The sequence below is a fragment of the Mrakia frigida genome (genome assembly GCF_051309035.1).
Source record: "Mrakia frigida strain ATCC 22029 unplaced genomic scaffold BDY24scaffold_4, whole genome shotgun sequence".
Taxonomy (NCBI): domain Eukaryota; kingdom Fungi; phylum Basidiomycota; class Tremellomycetes; order Cystofilobasidiales; family Mrakiaceae; genus Mrakia; species Mrakia frigida.
Window position 1 is genome coordinate 846004 of NW_027481277.1, and position 16853 is coordinate 862856.

A 16853-nucleotide genomic window follows, 5' to 3' on the forward strand; every position below is an offset into this window, starting at 1 on the left:
GACCAGGAGAGGCGTGTGGGCGGCGGTAAGAGTCGAAACACGACGCGTCCCCCCCCCCCGCCGACCAAAAACTCTCGTTCGTTTTCACAAAAGATGAACATCTGTAAGCAGCTGGAGCTGCGCGGCGCAGCAAAAGCTGAATACAGGATTCGAACCTGTGCCCTCAAAGAGGATGTGATAGTTTTTGGGAACGCTCGAGAGACAGAGTAGAAGGCTCTGTAACCTGAGCGACCTGTGGTTCTAATCAAACACCGTAGACCACTTGGTTAATTCAGCTGGATGACAGAGGTTCACCGGTACCTGTATAGATTGGCTGCTGAGAAAAAGCGAGCGGTTTTGAAAGCATAGTTGAGCTCGAGGGGGGAAGGAAGAAATAGCGCGTCGCGGTGGTTGTGCTGGTCTTTTGCTGAGACTGAGCTCTGCCTCGTTGGGCTTATTCGGAAGTACGCTCACTCCCTGCTCTTCAGTTTGAGGGTCTTCCATCAGGAGGAGATCAAAAATAAATCGACGACGCTCCTTTCCTTCCAACGCGTTTTGCTTCTGCTGCAGTTCGAGACGCTTTCCTGCTCCAAGAAGGCACCTTCCGACAGCTTCTGAACGCACTGCATGCTTTAGAATCCAACCTGGGTATGCGGAGGAAAGTGAGCTGCTTGGGAGGTGCTCAGGGCTCGTTTTTTAAAGAAGAAGGGAAGACGCGTCGCAGTTGTTCGGGAACTTCATGTTGTATCGTTCTTGCTTTTCAGGTTCGCTGAAAATGTAGTGAAAGAACTCTTTCTGCCCTCGTTTTGAACGTCTCGATATCTGAACGGAGCGAGGAAGAAGTGGGTGGACGATGAGTCTCTTTCCTCTTCTTGCACTTCTCCCACGGGCTGACTTCTCAGCTGTACCTCTCAAGCTCTCTTTGTTCAGATACAGAGTGTATCAAGAAGTTGAGTTGTGCAGGAATCAATGTGAAGCCGGTCTTCGGCTCAAGAAAGAGCGAGACGAGCATCATCGTGAACCCGCGTCGACGTCGCTTTCGATCGCCCTCGTCCCTTCAACTACCTTTTCTTACACCCAATCTGGAGGGCACGCACTGCTGCAGAAGCTCAAAAGGTTCTCCAAGCCAGATGTCTCCTAGGGACCTGCAAAGTGGAAGCTGAGCAAACAGAAAGACTCGTCATCTTGCTACTCACCGTCGTCCGAGAGAAGTTTCTGCAAGGGATAAACTTCTTGCAGGGGCTGATCTAAGCTAACGAAAGCGTACTTTCGGTTTCATCTGGGCTCTGCAAAGACCACGAGAGATGAGACGCGGCTTGAGCTTCGACGGACTCTCCTTGTTTTGTTGACGCGTTTTCCACCCAGCAACCCTCGTTGTCGGTTCCAGGAATCGCTTTTATACGAAGTCGCAACCTAACTCTAAGAACACTACAGCTCATCAGCTCGAGGCAATACATTTTACTGAGGCATCTCGAGGAAGAGGGCTGAAGACCAGCCGTCGTCAAGGAGCTGCTCTGCTTCTGTCAGAGACTCGCCATCGATTTCACTTCGAAACGACCTAAAACTAGAGCTCGTTCACACCAAACCCGCCACAGTGGAGAAATGTTGGTCGTGAGACGGCGAGGAAGCTGAACGAGCACCAAACGAAACGGCAGAGGACTCGCTCGATTCGAGCTCACCTCCAACTCCCTCCTTCCTTCCCACCAGCCCATCCCTCCAAGCAGCAAACCAACTCCTCTTCCTCCCTCCCTCATCTCGGAACCACCATGGCCATCCAATACATGCTCCTGATCTCCAGGCAAGGTTAGTATCTGTGCTCTTTCACTTGCTCGCTGGTCGCCGGGCCTCGTCCCTCCTTCAGCCCTCTTCCTTCATCTCTTGCCCACCTTCTATAAGCTCAGAAGCTGACCTCTACCCTTCACCATTTAATCCGAAACGTATTCCTCATATCTTCCCCAGGCAAAGTCCGTCTCGCCAAGTGGTATCAAACGCTTTCGAGCAAGGCCAAAGGCAAGATTGTGAAGGAGGTCACTCAGCTTGTGTTGGCTCGACGAACGAGGATGTCGAACTTTCTGGAGTACAAGGGTGAGTCAAGAGCTCTCGCGTTTTGTACACGAGGCTGTGGGAGGTGGAGGGACGGGCTGGAGCGACGGGAGATGGGAGGGAGGGAGAGAAGGAAGGAGGTCGAGCTCACCAAGCTCGTCCTTCTTCTTCCCTTTCCAAACTCTTCCACTCTTCGCTTATGGTAGAACTTCTTCTCGTAGGATGACGATACACATACTAACTATGTATCCGTTGGCTTTCTAGGCGACAAGGTGGCCTACAGGCGCTACGCTTCGCTGTTCTTCGTCGCGGGGATCTCAAACAGCGACAACGAGCTCATCACCCTGGAGATCATCCATCGATACGTCGAGGTTCTGGATAGATATTTTGGAAACGTGAGTTTTTGGCCATCTATCTACTCGTTGGTTATCGTTTAGTAGCCGACAAAGTGGCGAAGGAAGCTCGAATCACTCGGGCGACCTCCGTTTTCGTCGCTCTCACCTTCTTTCGCTGATCCCCGACCCTCTGGCTCCCTCTTTGCTTTCTATATACTCTCCTAGGTCTGTGAGCTCGACCTCGTGTTTAATTTCGCGAAAGTGAGTCGTCTACAGCCCTAGGAACATCTTGGAGGGGTTGAAGGGGTCGGGGAGGAGGAGGAGAAGTCTGAGTGGCGACGCGGTGTTCCGCGCTCTTCTCTCCCATGTCTTACGCCTCTCTTCTTTAATTTCCTCACCTGTAGGCCTACTCCATCCTCGATGAGCTTATCATCGCTGGAGAAATGCAGGAGAGCTCGAAGAAGAGTGTGCTGAGAGTTGTGAGTCTCCTTGTTCCCTCTCATGACTCCTTTCTCTTTAGATTCTCGCATTAGAGGCCCTTTACGCTGACATATCTGCTCGTCGATATTCACATGCTGTTTAACTAGGTCGCTCAATCGGACGCCCTGGAAGAGGCCGAGAACTCGTCAGTCCTCGTTCGCTGTCACGTCGCGACGCTGGGCTGAACGCTCACGCTGACTCCTCCTCCTCCGCCCTCGTTTATCCACCTCTCACAGGGAAGATACTCTTGCTCGATTAGGATCTCTGAACCCTCGAGGCTGAACACCACCAATATCTCGCTCTCCTCGCCTCACCCATGGTCCGTCGCCTGGATCGCTCGTTCGGACGTCTCACCTAGCTTTGCTTTCTCCTCCCTCGCGCCCGTCTTTATTTTTTCTCGCTATCTACACGACCCCTATACGAACAGCTTAGCTTCATCTACTCTCCCGATTCTTCATCTCCATCACTTTATACGAGCTCGGGCCCAGTCAACCTGCCTTCAGCCTCCGCTCTCTGAACTCTCGAACTCGCCGAGTCCTTCGTTCTTTCTCTCCTCGACTCTCACCTTCCCCTCCCCTCCCCCCCCTTTCCCTTTCCCCCCCCACCTACCCTAAAAAGCTATCATGGCTCCCCCACCCTCTAAGAAGGCTGCTGCTCCCGCCGACAAGGCTGAGAAGCCTGTGCCCGGATCCAAGAAGGAAAAGAAGGAGGGACACGAGGAGATGGTTGGACGACCTGACCAGGCCGTCTACAACAAGGAGCAGGACGCTATTCGAGCTGAGATTGAGGTTCTTCAGGGAAAGCTCGTGAGTAGAGTCCCTTTTGAACTTGAATTGGCAGCAGGGTCGAAAGAAGGAAGGAGTTGAAGGCGACGAGAGAAGGAGGAGGAAGGAAAGGGAAGCTCGCTGGCCTTTGCTGGCAGGAAGGAAGCAGTCGACCGAGCTCGTTCCTCGTCGACTTGGAAGACTTTGAGCTCTTGGAAGCCTCTTCGCAACCATCGGGCATGCTGGGAAGAACGCTCTATCGGTTTCCAGCTCATGGAGACGTCGTTATCTCGCCAGACCAATCGTCGTCCCATCCCTCCCTCGCCGTCCGAGCTCAAACTGACTTCCTTCCCTCGCTCTTGTTTCTGTTTCTTCAGAACGAAATCAAGAACAAGATCGCCCTTGCTACCAACTCTCCTACCTCCGGATCAGGTTCTCCTGACGCTACTCGACGAAGCCAGCTCAAGGCTGAGCTCGATGGACTTCGAGGACAGCAGGCTGAGACGAAGGGAAAGAGGGGAAAGATCTTGGACGAGCTCAAGAAGGTCAGGGAGGACGTAGGAAAGAAGGTACGTCTGATTCCAAGCTCTGAGAGCGTTGCTGGGTCTGTGTGAGCTGTTGAGCGAAGGTCGACATCAAACGGACGAGCTCTGGAAGGGAGAGGACTGCGAGAGCTGACCTTTCTGTCCTTCTCTTCGCCTGCTCTTCTGGCTGCTGCATCGAACAGATCAAGGATCTTCAGGCTTCCAAGTCCAAGATGAACTTCAAGACTGTCGATGAGGTTGATGATCAGATCAAGTTCGTGCCCCTTTCGTCTCATCCAAAGCTCTCATCCTCGCTGCTCCTCGACTCTCTGGTCCTTTCCTTCCCTCCGACTTCCTTCATCCCCCCAGAGCTGACCTTCGCCCTCCCCCACGTCGCCTCTTTTACCCTCCAGGAACCTCGAGAAGCAGGTCGAGTCCGGATCCCTCACCATCGCCGCTGAGAAGCGAGCTCTCAACGAGATCACCACCCTCAAGCGATCGCGGAAGAACGTCGAGGCCTTCGGAGACATCCAGGAGTCCATCGACGCCGACAAGGCTCGTTGTGATGCCCTCTCGGCTCAGCTGGACGACCCTGCTTCCAAGGCTGTTGGAGATCGGTTCGATGCCATCAAGGCTGAGCTCGGAGAGCTGCAGAAGGAGGGAGATATCCTTTACGAGGTGAGCTTTCGCTTCCCTTCTCGTCGTCGTCGTCGTCGTTGTTTCCCTGGAACAGAACTGTACCTTCATCCTACGAGGGAACTGGGCTGATACTTTCTTTTATCTTCTACTTCTTCGTCTCCTTTTCAGTCCCGGAACAAGCTTTTCGAGGAGCGACGAGAGATCATGGCTGCCCTCGACGAGGTTCACGGACGGCGTAAGGAGGCTTCCTCCAAGTACAAGGAGGCTCAGGACGTCTACTGGAACAAGGTTACCGAGTGAGTCGTCTTGCCTCTCGCTTCTGATAGCTTTCGGAGTCTTGAAGCTCGTCGAAACTGACCCGTTTCTTCGTCGCGTCTTTCAGGGAACGAGCTCGAAAGGCTGAGAAGTTCAAGGCCGACCGAAAAGCCTCGGACGACGCCAAGCGTCTCGAGACTGCTACCCGACTTCGAGAGGAGGCTAGGATCCCTGCCTACGGATCCCAGATCGAGGATTGCCAGACCATCATCGATTTCCTGTGAGTTTCGCTTCCCTCGCTCCGTTTCACTCATCCCTCAAACCAGCTCCGTTGACTGACTCCCGCTCTCTCCTCTTACAGTACCGGAAAGTCGTCCGTCACCCCTGGATCAGCAGCTCCCCTTCAGGAGAAGAAGGTCATCGAGGGAGTTCAGAAGCTCGAGGGAAGGAAGGTCGAGGTCGACGAGACCCTCATCGTTCGAAAGAAGAAGGGAGACGACGACGAGGCCTACTTCGGAGGAGGAGGAAAGAAGAACAAGTCTGGAGGATCCAAGAAGTCGACTCCCGCTCCTGCCGCCTTTGGATCCAAGGTCACCGCTCCTCCACCCGACAAGGAGAAGATTGTTGACGGAAAGCTCAACCTGCCATTCTCCGTCCTTTCCGCCATCCTCGCCCTCTCCATCCCTCCCCCTACCTCCTCGGCCGACGTTCCCAGGACTGTCGAGGATCTGAAGACCAAGAAGTCGTGGTTCGAGGCTAACAACGACAAGGTTACTCGTGAGAGAGAGTGAGTTCTCTTCGTTCACGCGTTCTCTTCCCGTCTTCATTCCTGCTCGTCTTTTCCCCTCAGAAACAATGACGCTGATTCCCCCTCTCTCTCCGTCTTGTTGTTTTTGTCTGCAGGGAGAAGGCTGAGAAGGAAATCCGACGGCTGGAAGCCAAGACCTCCGCTGGAGAGGACGACTCGACCGCCGACGCTGAGGAGAAGGCTGAGACTGCTGGAGCTAAGGAGCCTCAGCACACTCCTGCTGTTGGATCGAACGGAGCCGTCAAGGGTGCGTTCATGTTTCTCAACTTGACCACATCCTCACGGCGTCGACGCGTCTTCAGATCCCGAATCGCTGACCTCTCCTCCTTCCCGGTCCTTTCTCGTGTTCTCCCCACAGTCGAAGGAGCCGTTCTCCCTACCGAGCCCTCGATCGCCGAGGGAGAGGAGGAGGAGAAGGTCGCTGCTCTCGACGAGGAGTTGAAGGAGGTTGTCGAGGAGGAGAAGAAGGTCGAGGAGGACGCTTAATCGTTGGTTCTCCGTTGTAGCTCTCTCCCCTCTTTTGCTTTTCGTCTCTCTTTTTTTTTTTTTTTGGTTGCTCTCAGCTTCGTTTTACCCTCTTTGCTTCATCCCGTTACTGCTCGCTACACTCCCACTTGGGAGATCGGGTCTACTTTCACTCTCGCATCTCTTCATCACATCTAACTCTTCGCCCTTCTTTCGTTCCTTTTTTATTTTGCTTGGGGGACTTTCGAGGGAGGGGATATTGGAGGAATCACAAAGTACTTTATGTATCTCGATAAGTCAAGAAAAAGGATCATAGATCTCTCGACGACTCGTTCAAAGAAAGAAAACGGACAAAACGACGACGCGCCGACCGATAAGGAGAGTAGTGCGAGAGCGTAGGAGGAGCTTGAGGGTGTGCACGAGGAGAGGGTGTTGAAGTAGTAGGGTAGATGATGGAGTAAGGAATGCTGGTTGTTGGAGAGGGGGAGGAGAGGAGAGGAGAGTTCGGCGCGTCGATCTGGCAAAACGAAGAGAGGAGAGAAAACGTCAGTCGCGAGGTCTACTCGGTGTAAAGACTTGGTGCTGGACTTACCAAGTTGACTGCTTGACCTGAACCTCCAGCTGAGCAAGTGCTCGTTTCCTATCCGTCCACTGTCCCGAATCTAGGTCCCTCCTCTCCTCGGCGACCTGCTCTAAAACCTTCTTCTTCCCCTCCTCAGACCCAACGAGGACTAGCGCCCTCGCCTCTCTGGGCAGAGGCAAGTCCTGGGCCAAAGCCTCTACATGATTGTACAGGGCCATCACGTCCAGTTTCGAAAAGTCATACGTGACTTGACGAAAGTTCGACGACGACGCGACCGTTCTCCTCAGATCAGGTACTTCCAGCTCGGACCCAACCGAGACGAGCGTCAGGGTTTCCAAGCGATCCCATTCGAACGATCCCAAGTTGAATTCGGTGCCGAAGCATGATCCGCGAAGACGAAGGTGAAGGGGATCGACGAGTCCGCAAAGAGATTCGGCGAGGAGGTCGAGAGCCGTCGACGGGTCGAAGTTGTGGTTGAAGGCGAACTCGAAGGAACAGGTCCGAAGGAGGAGGGAGGTGTTTGACGGTATCCTGTCGAGAGGAAAGTGATCCTCGAAGGAAGTGGCGAGAGAGAGATCCTTTGGTAGAGTGTAGACGGAGAGGTCTCGGATTTGGGAGAGGGAGAGGAAGGGATCGATCTGGAGCGGCGGAGGGTCGCTCTACATATCCGACGACAAAGGAGGAGGGAAGAGTCAGAAAGGGCAAGTTTTCAAGAAAGAGAAGGAATACGAGCTCACCCTTGAGCAGAAGAGAAGCTTGAGATGCTCGAATCCGTGGATGTGGACGTCCTCGTACAGGATCGGGGAGGAGAGCTCGAGGAAGGCGAGCGAGACTCGAGCCGTCTTTGCGAGCGTGGAGGGATCGCAGAAGCGAAGGATGTGATTCTTGATTTCAAGAGGAAGGAGCGGGAGGGGAGAAGAAGAGGATGGCATCCTGAAGAAGGTTTTGAAGATTGGAAGGGAGGGAGGGATGCTGGTCGTTAAGGAGGAAGAAAGGAAAGAAGGTCGAGCTCACTTTCGAGCTCGACCTCGTCCTCCCTCCTCTCTCCCACCTTCCTCCAGAACGACCATTAAGATCCACGACTCTCGAACCCTATTAGGTCACTTCTATGACTGCTCTTTTATCCCCTCTCCATCCTCGTACCCACATCGACTCTCCTTATGCTTCAAAAGTCGTCGAAACGGACCCTCTTCCTCCAACCTCCTCCTCCTCCTCCCTCCTCCCTCGTCCCGACTCCCCATCTTTCCCCAGCTCCTCCACCCATTCCCCCCTCAGATCCTCCAACAAACGGCCTCAACCTCGATGAATCCTTCCCATGGAGCTTCACCACCATATCCTCCGATCCTTGTTCTCCGCTCCAAACGAAGCCAAAAGGAAAACGACGCGTCGAGCGAGTCGCCGAAGAGATGGCTGGTCCTGAGACTGAGCCCTTCAAAAAAGCTAACACGTCCAGGGAGAACCACATAAACTACTCAACGCAGGAATCGAACCAAAGTCGTATCTACTTTTCTTTTGTTTTTTTTGGGGGGGAAGGAGGAAGTCGGAAAACGGGAAAGGGACGAGGTTCGTCGCAACGAACTGAATGGGCCAACCAAGTCCCTGTTTATAATCTCTCTTCCTAGTTGTTATACCCTGATGAGTCAACTTCTGGCCACCGAAACCCTGCGCCAAAGGGAGGAAGGAGAGAAACGTCTCGGGCGTGAGGATTAACGATCGCGACGACGCGCGTTGACTCTCTCTCGCCATCCATCTCCTTTCGCTCGCTCTCTCTTTTGAGCTCCTAGAACGAGAGATCTGTAGAGTTCAAGTTCACATGTACGAGGAGCATTTTTTAAAAAAAATCTGCCTAATGCGCACCCTCTCCGAGCTGGGATCGTTATTAGATTGCTTTCTCGAGCAAGGGTCGCGTCTTTGTTTTCCCGGCTGCTGAACAGAACACTCAAAAAAACAAACCGATTATCTATAGCTGCTAGACTTTCCGTTACCCCTTCTCTCGTCGATGGCTCGTCAAAAGAGGAACGAGAAAGAGATCGGATAGACTATCGGGCGCGTAATGAAACCTACCTATGTACCTGGCCTCTTTCAATCGCCACCTTCACCTTCCCCCCCCCCCCCCCCCCCCCCCCCCTGTCTTCTTCTTTTCGCCACCACCATCCCCATCCCCAGCTCCCATCCTCAATCATAGCATCCTCTCATCATGGCCACGTACCGCTGCCAGTGCGGTAACATCAAGCTACGGAAGGAACCAGCTCCGTCGTCGGGCAAAGAAGAAGAAGAAGGAGGAGGAGGAGGAAGCGAGGACGAGAGCGGCGGAAGGAACCCTGTAGCTGTTGAAGTGGTGAGTCTTCTTCTTCTTCTTCTTCAGGATCTTGTAGAGAGGAGACGCTGCTTTTCTATAGAGTGAAGGAGAAGGGACAAGGAGGGAGGGAAGGAAGGGGCTGGCTGTCGTGGGAGTAGCGAGCTCTGCTGAAAGCTGACCTCGTTCCCTTCCCCCTTCGTTCTCCTTTCAGCTCTTTCCTTCGTTGTCCAAGACCTACTCGAACGGTACGACTCGTTGTCTCGTCTGCAACGTCAACGTCTACAAGACTCTTGATGGCGACAAGTCGGTTCAGGTGCTCGTCTCAGCAGAAGGAGAGGGAGAGTGCGATCATGAGGTCAGTTTCCCATCCCTTCCCTCGCCACCACTCAACAACAACAACACATGCTGACATGTTGACTCGCTCTTGTGTCTCCTTTCACTTGTTTCGATTCGATTCTTTGCAGTCTCCTGCCTTCTCTCCTTCGCTCGGTCTGCTGCTCGTCCCGTCGACTTCGTCCACCTTCTCCTCCCCTTCCCGCCCTCGTCGGTTCCCTGCCCCTCCAGCTGTCCCCTCCTCCTACGCTCAGCCCACCACTCTCCTCCAAACCGCGCCGGAACCTTTCTTCCTCCCTCCGCCCTTCAGTCCTTCCCACCCAGCGTTCCACTCGCTCACGCTCAAAGTCGACGACCATCTCCGACTCGAACGTCAACACCTCGTCGACGAGATCGCCTCCTTCCTCGACGCGAAGAGGCAACAGTTCCAAGATCTCCAGGACAAGACGAGACAGGACGTAGAGCAGGTTTGGAAGCTCTACGAGGACGGACAGAGCGAGCGAGAGGAGGAGGAGCAGGCTCAGGCTCGGACGGGAGGGGAAGGGATCGGAGGAGATGGAGGAGAGAAGGTCGTTGAAGGAGTAGCGACTCCGATCAAGACGACCGAGAGGTTCCCGAAGGAACTCGAGATGAACTCTTCCACGCTCCCTCGACCTGTCTCCAGCACCTCCGTAGGAAGCTACAAAGCAGGATTCGTTCTTCCTCCGCTCTCCTCCACCACCTCCAACTCGAGCTCAACCCTCATCCCTCGGCAAGTCACCTCCCCTTCCTCCATCCTCTCCCCAACCTCCTCCACCAACCTCCCAGCATCCACTTCCCTTCTCCCATCATCAGCATCAGCATCAGCAACCGCAGCCGCAACCGGAACCGGACCTCCCTCCCTCCTCTCCGCCTCCCTCTCCCGAGGTTCCTACCTCCTCAGCCGTCCTCCAGCCTACTACGACGACCGTCCTCCTCACCTCCCTCCCATCCTCCCTTCCCCACCCAACAGCGGCTTCACTACTACTCGTCGTCCTTCCCCACCCAGAATCGAAACCGACCTCGATCTCGCGTCGTCCATGATCGCTTCCACCTGGCAGGAACCCGCCAACCTCATCTTCCGCTCGTCGTCGTCGATCAACAACAACAAACAACATCATCCTTCGAAACCTCCTCCTCCGAAGCGGAAAGGATCGCAGTCGCAGTCGCAGTCGCATCAGCCTGAGACGGTGAGGGAGGAGAGGATGGGACAGCAGCCGGTGGCGAAGACGCCGCCTCAGGAGGGAACAGGGAACGGTGGGGGTGGTGGTGGTGGGGGGGAGCAGGAGGTTGGGTTCATTGAGGAGGAAGGGAGGAGGAGAAGGGGAGATAGTTTGAACGATGGCGGGAAGGGGAAGGGGAAGAAGAAGGGAACGACGACGCTGAAGAGTCCAAAGAGGAAGGTTACGTTTCTGGAGCCAGCGACGGCTGCTGAGGAGGAGGAGGAGGAGGAAGTGGAGTACGGGGAGGGAGACGAGGTGGTGATTCTGGATGGGAATCACGAAGAAGGTGAGTGTGTTTTAGTAGTTTTCCTTTTTCGTTTCGACGTCGGAATCGAGAGGTCGCGTTCTGTTTCTCGTTTTCTCGAAAGAGCTGACTTCCCTCCCTCTTCTTCCCCACCCAGTCTTCGACTTTGAAGAACCCGAACTCCCCTCCTCCTCCCCCTCCCCTTCCCCTCTCCCCATCGACGAATCCTCCTCGACACCTCTCCCACCCTTCACCCTCCTCCGATCAACCTCGTCCTCCTCCTCCTCCACCACGACCAACCACGCCAACCTCCTCACCGCCGGTTCAGCTCCTTCCTCCTCCACCTCCACCTCCCTCCTCCCCCCCGAGTCCGAAGCCGACGGCCGACCCTCTCGATCGGTGGCGGTCGAGAAGGAGGAACCGATGTACACCCTCGACGGACGATCCGCTCTTCGACCTGTTCCGACGGCAAAGTCGCAGCACAACAGCAGGAGTCCGAGCGTCGACAGGAGAACCGAGGCGGAGAAGGAGCTCCAAGGGGAGAACAACAGGGTTTTGGTGTCGATGAAGAAGCTGTGAGTTGGTTTGAGGAGAGAGAGAGAGAGAGAGAGAGAGGGACTGACGCGTTTGATTGGGTTCGTTTCTTTCGCCCTTCAAGGACCGCCGCCGACCTCCCTTCTCACCGAGCAGCCTGGAAGGACAAACCTCGAGAGTGGCAGATCTTTGGACGGTTGGGGGGTGGGAAACGTGGGGGTCGGTCGTCTTCGTCGGAGGAGGGAGGAGCGGAAGAGGGTCAGTCGAGTCGAGTCGAGTTCTCGGGTTTCTCTCTCTCTTCCTCTCCGCCCTCGTTCTCGTTCTCGCCCACTGACCCTTCACCACCGCTTTCCTTTTCTTCCTTTCAGAAGCTCCCGAAGTCCACTACGGACAATCCCTCCCCGTCAACATTGTCCCTCCCCCCGGATCCATAGCAGCCGCTCGAGAACCGCTCGAACTGAAAACGTCCCTCTCCGACCGCCACGGCGTCCTCGTCCCTCCTCTCAAACCCGCCGTTCGAACCACCACCACCACCACCACCACCAACCGCTCCTTCGCTTCGTCGTCCAACGTAGGAGACGGGGTGAGGAGGACGTCGTCGTCGTCGGGGACCAAGAGGAGGGCGGCGTCGAGTTTGGCGGTCGTCGTCCCGCCGTCGATGATGGATCCGGGACCTGGGCTGGTGGAGGAGGAGGAGGGGGAAGAGGAGGAGGAGGAGAGTGGGAGGGCCGGGGAGAGTGGGTTTGTTCCACCGCATTTGAGAGGAGCGAGGGAGGAAGGCGAGGTGCTCGGGTGGGCGAGCTCGGTGGTGGGTTGAACGTCGACGTCTCCTCTTTTCCCTTTTTGGTTTGTTTTCTTTTTTGCTTTTGCGTCTCCTCGTTTTGTAATGCTTTCAGTTCTTGATTTAAAAAAAGCTCGGTTTTTTCTTGATTTTGTATGGTGCTCTTTTTTTGGGGCTTCCTTGACCGAGGGAAAAGAAAGGGAAAGGGACTACGCGACGAAGAAAAACCAGAGAAACGAGAGACCTTTTCTTGGAGTCGGTCGGAGGTCCTTTCCTTGCAGTAGCATCAGCTCTCTAGCACATTTCTCTCTCGAGGGAGGGTAAGAACGACTAACGAGGAGAGAGAGAGGTTTGTCCAGAAAAAACAGGGGAACCTTTGGTTTGGCCCGATTCAGTTCGTTTGCGACGTCGGACCCTCGTCTCGTCCCCTTTTTAAAATTTCCGAAGGCCGAGTTCGACGCGTCTCGAGCCGGAAGATGGGGGGAGGATTGGGGTGTTATGCCGATATGAGCGTGAATCGAACGCTCGGGGGGGAAAATCGCCCCAACACGACGTTCTACTGTACTGCTCGCCAGAAATCGAAGGAGAGAGCGGAAAACATCAGCTCGTCGTCTAGAGCGGGTTTGGTCTTGACCCTGACGTCCCCCATCCTTTCCCACCATCACCGAGAAGCACAGACGCCTTCCACCGAAGAGACGAGAGAGGAATTGTCGATCAGCTCCGTAGTCTAAGGAGCTTGAACTCGAGCTTCCCAAAAGACCAGAATCGTGGCTCGACGCGTCGACCGTTTCCGTCTCGCTTCCTCCTAACACACAGAGCGCAGAAAACAAGATCCAGATCACACGAACTAACGAAAAAAAAACCCCGAAGTCAAACCTACTCCTCCTGTCCCTCCATAGCAGCCATCGCCTCCTCCTGGGCCTCCAACGCCTTCTCCGCCTCCTCGATCAAAATCTCCTCCTCCCTCCTCTCCACCCTCGCCCGCCTCTCCCTCCTCTCCTCATCCAACTCCGCGTACCTCATCTGCAGATCCCTCTCCCTTCCTTCCAACCTGCTCACCTCCTTCTCCAACCCTTCCACCCTCTTGGGCAGCGTCGCTCGTTCGTTCTCCCACAACCTCGTGAAACTCTCCAGCTCCCGCTCGACCTTCTGAAGCTCTTTGTAGCCCTCGGTAATCCTCGTCGAAACCTTGGAAGCAACCATCTGGTACCCTCCGAGTTTCTTGTTGAGCTTCTGCTCGGTCTTGGCTGCTTTGGAAGCCTCCTCGGACATGAGTTGACGGTCGCCGTCGAGGAGGGCGGCGTAGCCTGAGATTCGATCCGAGGGCGAGAGGGAGTCGGTTTCGAGCCAGGTGGAGGTGGATCCGGAGAAGGAGAGGGTTTGGCGATGAGCGGCCCAGGAAACCTCGTCGAGGGGAGCGATGGGGGAGGAGAAGGAAGGGTTGGCCTCGCCGACGAAGGCGACGATCCCACGTTTGACTTGGAGTTCGTTGGCTCCTGGGAATCCGAGGGCCGTAGCAAGTTCCGAGTGGACGAGGGATCGAGCAGTAGCGAGGGATTCGTCGTCTGGCATGTCGTAGTTGGATCTCGATCCTCCTGCTTTGGACGTTCCAGGGAGAGGGTGGGCGATGGAATCGTGTTCGACGAGTTGAGCGAATTCGACGTCGACGAGCTTTTGAGCGAGGTCGAGGTCCGAGTCTCCCGTCGAGGTGGAAGCGAGGGAGAGTTCGTAGAGGAGTCGGTGAAGGTCGACGTTGAGAGGTCGAGGAAGTCCCTTCTGAACGGCCATACTCCTCCTGGCGAGAGCCTTGACGATCTCCTCCTCCTTGACCTTCTGCTCCCTCGCATCCCTCTCGGCCGCGTCCTCCTCACTCTCCTCGACGACCTCCTCCTCCTCGGGCTCGTCCTCGGGAACCATGATCTCGAAGTCGTTCTGCGCCGAAGGAAGTCGAGCGAATCCATCTCGAAGGGCGTTCTTTGCTCGTCGACGCGCCTGAGCGGGAGTGTCTCCCATGGGGGTCATGGATCCGTCGGGGTTGATGCTGAGCGAGTCTCGCATGGGAGTTCGAAGAGGAGTGGCTCCCATCGATCCAGCGTCCGACCGAGGGGTGGCTCCGAACTCGACTCCGTTGGTTCCTCGGAAGGGAGTGGCGAGGGGGTTGGGAGTGGCCGAGACGTGGTGTCGAGGGGTGGCTCCTTCGAATCCAGTTCCTCCTGCGACCTCGTGGAGGGGAGTGTTCTCGTCTCCGAGGAGGGGAGTCTGGGTGTGGATCATGTTTCGGAGGTTTCGAGCTTCGGCCATGACGTTGTCGGCTGAGAAAAGAAGGCACGACGGAAAGGGAAGGAGAGAGAAAGGTCAGCCCTCGTCTCTCACGTCGAGGGCACCAGAGCCGAGGAAAGAGCAGAACGAACCTTGAGGAGCAGTCCTAGGCGTCCTAGCCATCTTCGCCTTCCCCAGACTCTCGTAATCTCCCAACAACCTCCCACTCGCCTCGTCCCCATCCTCCGTATCGACCAGCTCCCTCGACCTCTCCCCAGCCTGCCCGATCTTGACGATCTCCTCCAACTCGGCCTCCCCGACCTGAGCTCCAGGGAGCACCAACCTCCTCCTCGTTCCAATCTGCTCGGCCTCCTTGAGCTTCTTGATCTGAGCGTCTCGAGCGGCGATGAACTGAGAGTTTCCGGGTCCGTCCTGCTTGGGCTTCTTCTTCTTCTCGGCTCCCTCGTCGTCCTCATCTGGAGCTTTACGCTTTCCGGCGGCTTCGATCTTGGCGAGAGACTGTCCGACGGGAGCGTGGTGGATTCGGTTCTTCTCGTCCGAGGTGTCGTAGAATCCAGGAGCGGGCTGCTTGTTGAAGGGGATGTCGGCGTTGTACTGAAGAAGGGAAGGAAGGAAGGAGTCGAGGTCAGCTTGGTCTCGAAGCTCGAACTTGTATCGTTTTGAGACTCACGTCCATTCCGTTCTTCTTATTCTTGGGCTTCGACTTCGACCTGATCCATTATCGAGCAAGCAGCAGTCAGCTAGACGTTCTTCGACTCAAGAGACGGAAGGAAGGAAGGGAGGGAAGGACGAACATGATTCCAGCGGCCTTCAACTCCCTCTTCTTCTGCAAGACGGCCAACCTCCTAGCCTCCTCGAGTTGACGCTCACGAGCCTTCCTCTTGGCCTTCTTTCCCTGGGTGTTGGCGAGACGAGCTCGAGCCTCCGAGAGCATCTCCTTCTCTGTAAGTCGAAACGAAAGCAAAAGGTCAGCTCGTTCGCTCTCTCCTTCCTTCCCTCCCAGCTCCTCCCCTCCCTCCTTCCCCCGCTCCCCACCAACCACTCCAGCACTTCCCTCCGGCCCTCAAGACAAGCCCAAAATCGACTCACCATCCTCATCCATATCAATCGGATCCGGCCTAGCAGGCTTCGTCTCAGGATCCGGATCGACCTCTCCAGGCCTCAACCTCCTCACATCGTCCGCACTAGGTCCAGCCTCAGGTCCTCCAGGTCCAGCCAAACCGAGTTCGTCGTTCTCCTGAGCTTCAGCTTCGTCGAGGAGTTTTTGATATCGTTCGAGGCACTGGGTGGCTGTTCGACCGACGATTGGAGCGATGGTTCGCCATTGGGTCGGCATGAGTTTGGCGAGGTGGAGGAGCTTCTCGTCTTCCGTCTGGAGGAGGGTAAAGAAGCAAGGGAGAGCATGAGTGTGAGCTCAAAGAGGGAGGGAAAGGTAGAGGTGGATGGAGAGGGAGAGACGCACCTTTGACCACTCGACCTTCTTGATGGAGGGATCGAGCCATTCGTACCATCTAAAACACCAACAGAACCTAGTCAACACTCTACTCTTCGCATCTACAAAGACCATCAAGAGTCTACTTACCGAGCTTTGCACTGTTTGGGAGTCTTCCTAACGAGGAGAGACGAGATTCGAGCCCATTGCTGAGAAGGAGAGAAGGGAGGAAGGAGAAGGGGGTCAGCTCTCTCTTCTCTTCGAGCTCTACAAAACGGACGAAGAAGGTATGAACTCACGTTCTTTCCGTACTTGGAGATGGCGGCTTTCAGGATCTCATCTTCCGTGTTCCTCCTGAGAATGACGAGACAAAGCAGCGAAGGCAAGACGGGGGGAGGTGGTGGAAGGAAGGGAGGTCAGCCATCGTCCAATTCAGCTCCTCGGGAAGCCTCCAAACCAGAAACAGAGAGGAAGCCGACTTACCAGATACTGAGCGAAACGAGGACATCCAAAACGGGGTGAAGAAAAGGTCAGCGAAACGAGGGATGGACGGAAGGAGGAGAAGATGCTCACCCTCCCTTGATGATGATTCTCTGTGAAAACGAGAGTCAAAACAGGGTCAGTTCCTTCGCTTCGACTCTCCAGAAAGGACTCGGTGTGACTCACGACCATCGAGAGCGAAGATTTGACCGAGAAAGGAAAGGGAGGGGAAGGGAGAGAGGGGTGGGGGAGAGAAGGAGAAGGGAGAGCTCGGGCGACGAGGCGAGTCTCCTTTCGAATTCAGACTCCGCTCGTTTCCTTTTGCGGTCAGGAAGTTTCTCTTGCAACTTTCGG

The 16853-nt window shown here is 55.4% G+C and overlaps 6 protein-coding genes and 1 non-coding gene across 7 annotated transcripts; 3 read left to right on the forward strand and 4 right to left on the reverse strand.

Annotated features, from left to right (window-relative positions):
• Positions 1-134: 134 nt before the first annotated feature.
• BDY24DRAFT_t14 lies at positions 135-276 on the reverse strand. The gene has a single exon. It is a non-coding gene; the product is annotated as a tRNA-Ser (tRNA).
• Positions 277-1568: 1292 nt separating this feature from the next.
• APS1 (Aps1p) lies at positions 1569-3370 on the forward strand. Its single transcript, XM_076638940.1, has 7 exons — positions 1569-1782; positions 1939-2064; positions 2287-2417; positions 2583-2618; positions 2762-2836; positions 2945-2982; positions 3074-3370. The coding sequence occupies exons 1-7, from the start codon at positions 1746-1748 to the stop codon at positions 3117-3119; spliced, it is 489 nt and encodes a 162-aa protein (XP_076500034.1). The 5' UTR covers positions 1569-1745; the 3' UTR covers positions 3120-3370.
• A 43-nt stretch (positions 3371-3413) lies between these two features.
• Positions 3414-6399, forward strand: BFR1 (Bfr1p). The gene is made up of 9 exons (XM_076638941.1): positions 3414-3643; positions 3979-4170; positions 4329-4399; positions 4539-4803; positions 4933-5060; positions 5147-5299; positions 5381-5806; positions 5923-6074; positions 6186-6399. Exons 1-9 carry the CDS (start codon positions 3461-3463, stop codon positions 6311-6313), a joined length of 1698 nt encoding a protein of 565 aa, XP_076500035.1. The 5' UTR covers positions 3414-3460; the 3' UTR covers positions 6314-6399.
• A 481-nt stretch (positions 6400-6880) lies between these two features.
• On the reverse strand, positions 6881-7979 carry BDY24DRAFT_438690 (uncharacterized protein; the record flags this gene model as incomplete). The annotated part of the gene is made up of 2 exons (XM_076644382.1): positions 7613-7979; positions 6881-7534 (listed from the first exon to the last, which is right to left on the reverse strand). Exons 1-2 carry the CDS (start codon positions 7805-7807, stop codon positions 6881-6883), a joined length of 849 nt encoding a protein of 282 aa, XP_076500036.1. The 5' UTR covers positions 7808-7979.
• Positions 7980-8997: 1018 nt separating this feature from the next.
• Positions 8998-10864, forward strand: BDY24DRAFT_206139 (uncharacterized protein). Its single transcript, XM_076636488.1, has 4 exons — positions 8998-9213; positions 9386-9529; positions 9639-10258; positions 10342-10864. Exons 1-4 carry the CDS (start codon positions 9073-9075, stop codon positions 10709-10711), a joined length of 1275 nt encoding a protein of 424 aa, XP_076500037.1. The 5' UTR covers positions 8998-9072; the 3' UTR covers positions 10712-10864.
• A 99-nt stretch (positions 10865-10963) lies between these two features.
• Positions 10964-12484, reverse strand: BDY24DRAFT_378523 (uncharacterized protein). Its single transcript, XM_076638942.1, has 4 exons — positions 11895-12484; positions 11651-11784; positions 11150-11567; positions 10964-11034 (listed from the first exon to the last, which is right to left on the reverse strand). Exons 1-3 carry the CDS (start codon positions 12281-12283, stop codon positions 11317-11319), a joined length of 774 nt encoding a protein of 257 aa, XP_076500038.1. The 5' UTR covers positions 12284-12484; the 3' UTR covers positions 10964-11034; positions 11150-11316.
• A 699-nt stretch (positions 12485-13183) lies between these two features.
• CEF1 (Cef1p) lies at positions 13184-16744 on the reverse strand (the record flags this gene model as incomplete). The annotated part of the gene is made up of 11 exons (XM_076644383.1): positions 16686-16744; positions 16593-16612; positions 16503-16508; positions 16319-16373; positions 16170-16228; positions 16050-16098; positions 15677-15959; positions 15382-15529; positions 15258-15297; positions 14719-15181; positions 13184-14619 (listed from the first exon to the last, which is right to left on the reverse strand). Exons 1-11 carry the CDS (start codon positions 16689-16691, stop codon positions 13184-13186), a joined length of 2565 nt encoding a protein of 854 aa, XP_076500039.1. The 5' UTR covers positions 16692-16744.
• Positions 16745-16853: the final 109 nt, after the last annotated feature.

What these genes read in the sequence shown, in the direction of transcription:
- BFR1 (XM_076638941.1), top strand. Translation starts at nt 3,461, where the DNA reads ATGGCTCCCCCACCCTCTAAGAAGGCTGCTGCTCCCGCCGACAAGGCT. An exon ending in AGGGAGATATCCTTTACGAG is followed by an intron (nt 4,804 to 4,932) that starts GTGAGCTTTCGC and finishes TCTCCTTTTCAG; the next exon opens with TCCCGGAACAAGCTTTTCGA. An exon ending in TACTGGAACAAGGTTACCGA is followed by an intron (nt 5,061 to 5,146) that starts GTGAGTCGTCTT and finishes CGCGTCTTTCAG; the next exon opens with GGAACGAGCTCGAAAGGCTG.
- BDY24DRAFT_206139 (XM_076636488.1), top strand. Translation starts at nt 9,073, where the DNA reads ATGGCCACGTACCGCTGCCAGTGCGGTAACATCAAGCTACGGAAGGAA. An exon ending in AGGGAGAGTGCGATCATGAG is followed by an intron (nt 9,530 to 9,638) that starts GTCAGTTTCCCA and finishes GATTCTTTGCAG; the next exon opens with TCTCCTGCCTTCTCTCCTTC. An exon ending in AGCTCAACCCTCATCCCTCG is followed by an intron (nt 10,259 to 10,341) that starts GCAAGTCACCTC and finishes TCCCATCATCAG; the next exon opens with CATCAGCATCAGCAACCGCA.
- APS1 (XM_076638940.1), top strand. Translation starts at nt 1,746, where the DNA reads ATGGCCATCCAATACATGCTCCTGATCTCCAGGCAAG. An exon ending in TGGATAGATATTTTGGAAAC is followed by an intron (nt 2,418 to 2,582) that starts GTGAGTTTTTGG and finishes ATACTCTCCTAG; the next exon opens with GTCTGTGAGCTCGACCTCGT. An exon ending in AGAAGAGTGTGCTGAGAGTT is followed by an intron (nt 2,837 to 2,944) that starts GTGAGTCTCCTT and finishes CTGTTTAACTAG; the next exon opens with GTCGCTCAATCGGACGCCCT.
- BDY24DRAFT_378523 (XM_076638942.1), bottom strand. Translation starts at nt 12,283, where the DNA reads ATGCGGTGGAACAAACCCACTCTCCCCGGCCCTCCCACTCTCCTCCTC. An exon ending in GTAGTGGACTTCGGGAGCTT is followed by an intron (nt 11,785 to 11,894) that starts CTGAAAGGAAGA and finishes GACTCGACTGAC; the next exon opens with CCTCTTCCGCTCCTCCCTCC. An exon ending in AAGGGAGGTCGGCGGCGGTC is followed by an intron (nt 11,568 to 11,650) that starts CTTGAAGGGCGA and finishes AAACCAACTCAC; the next exon opens with AGCTTCTTCATCGACACCAA.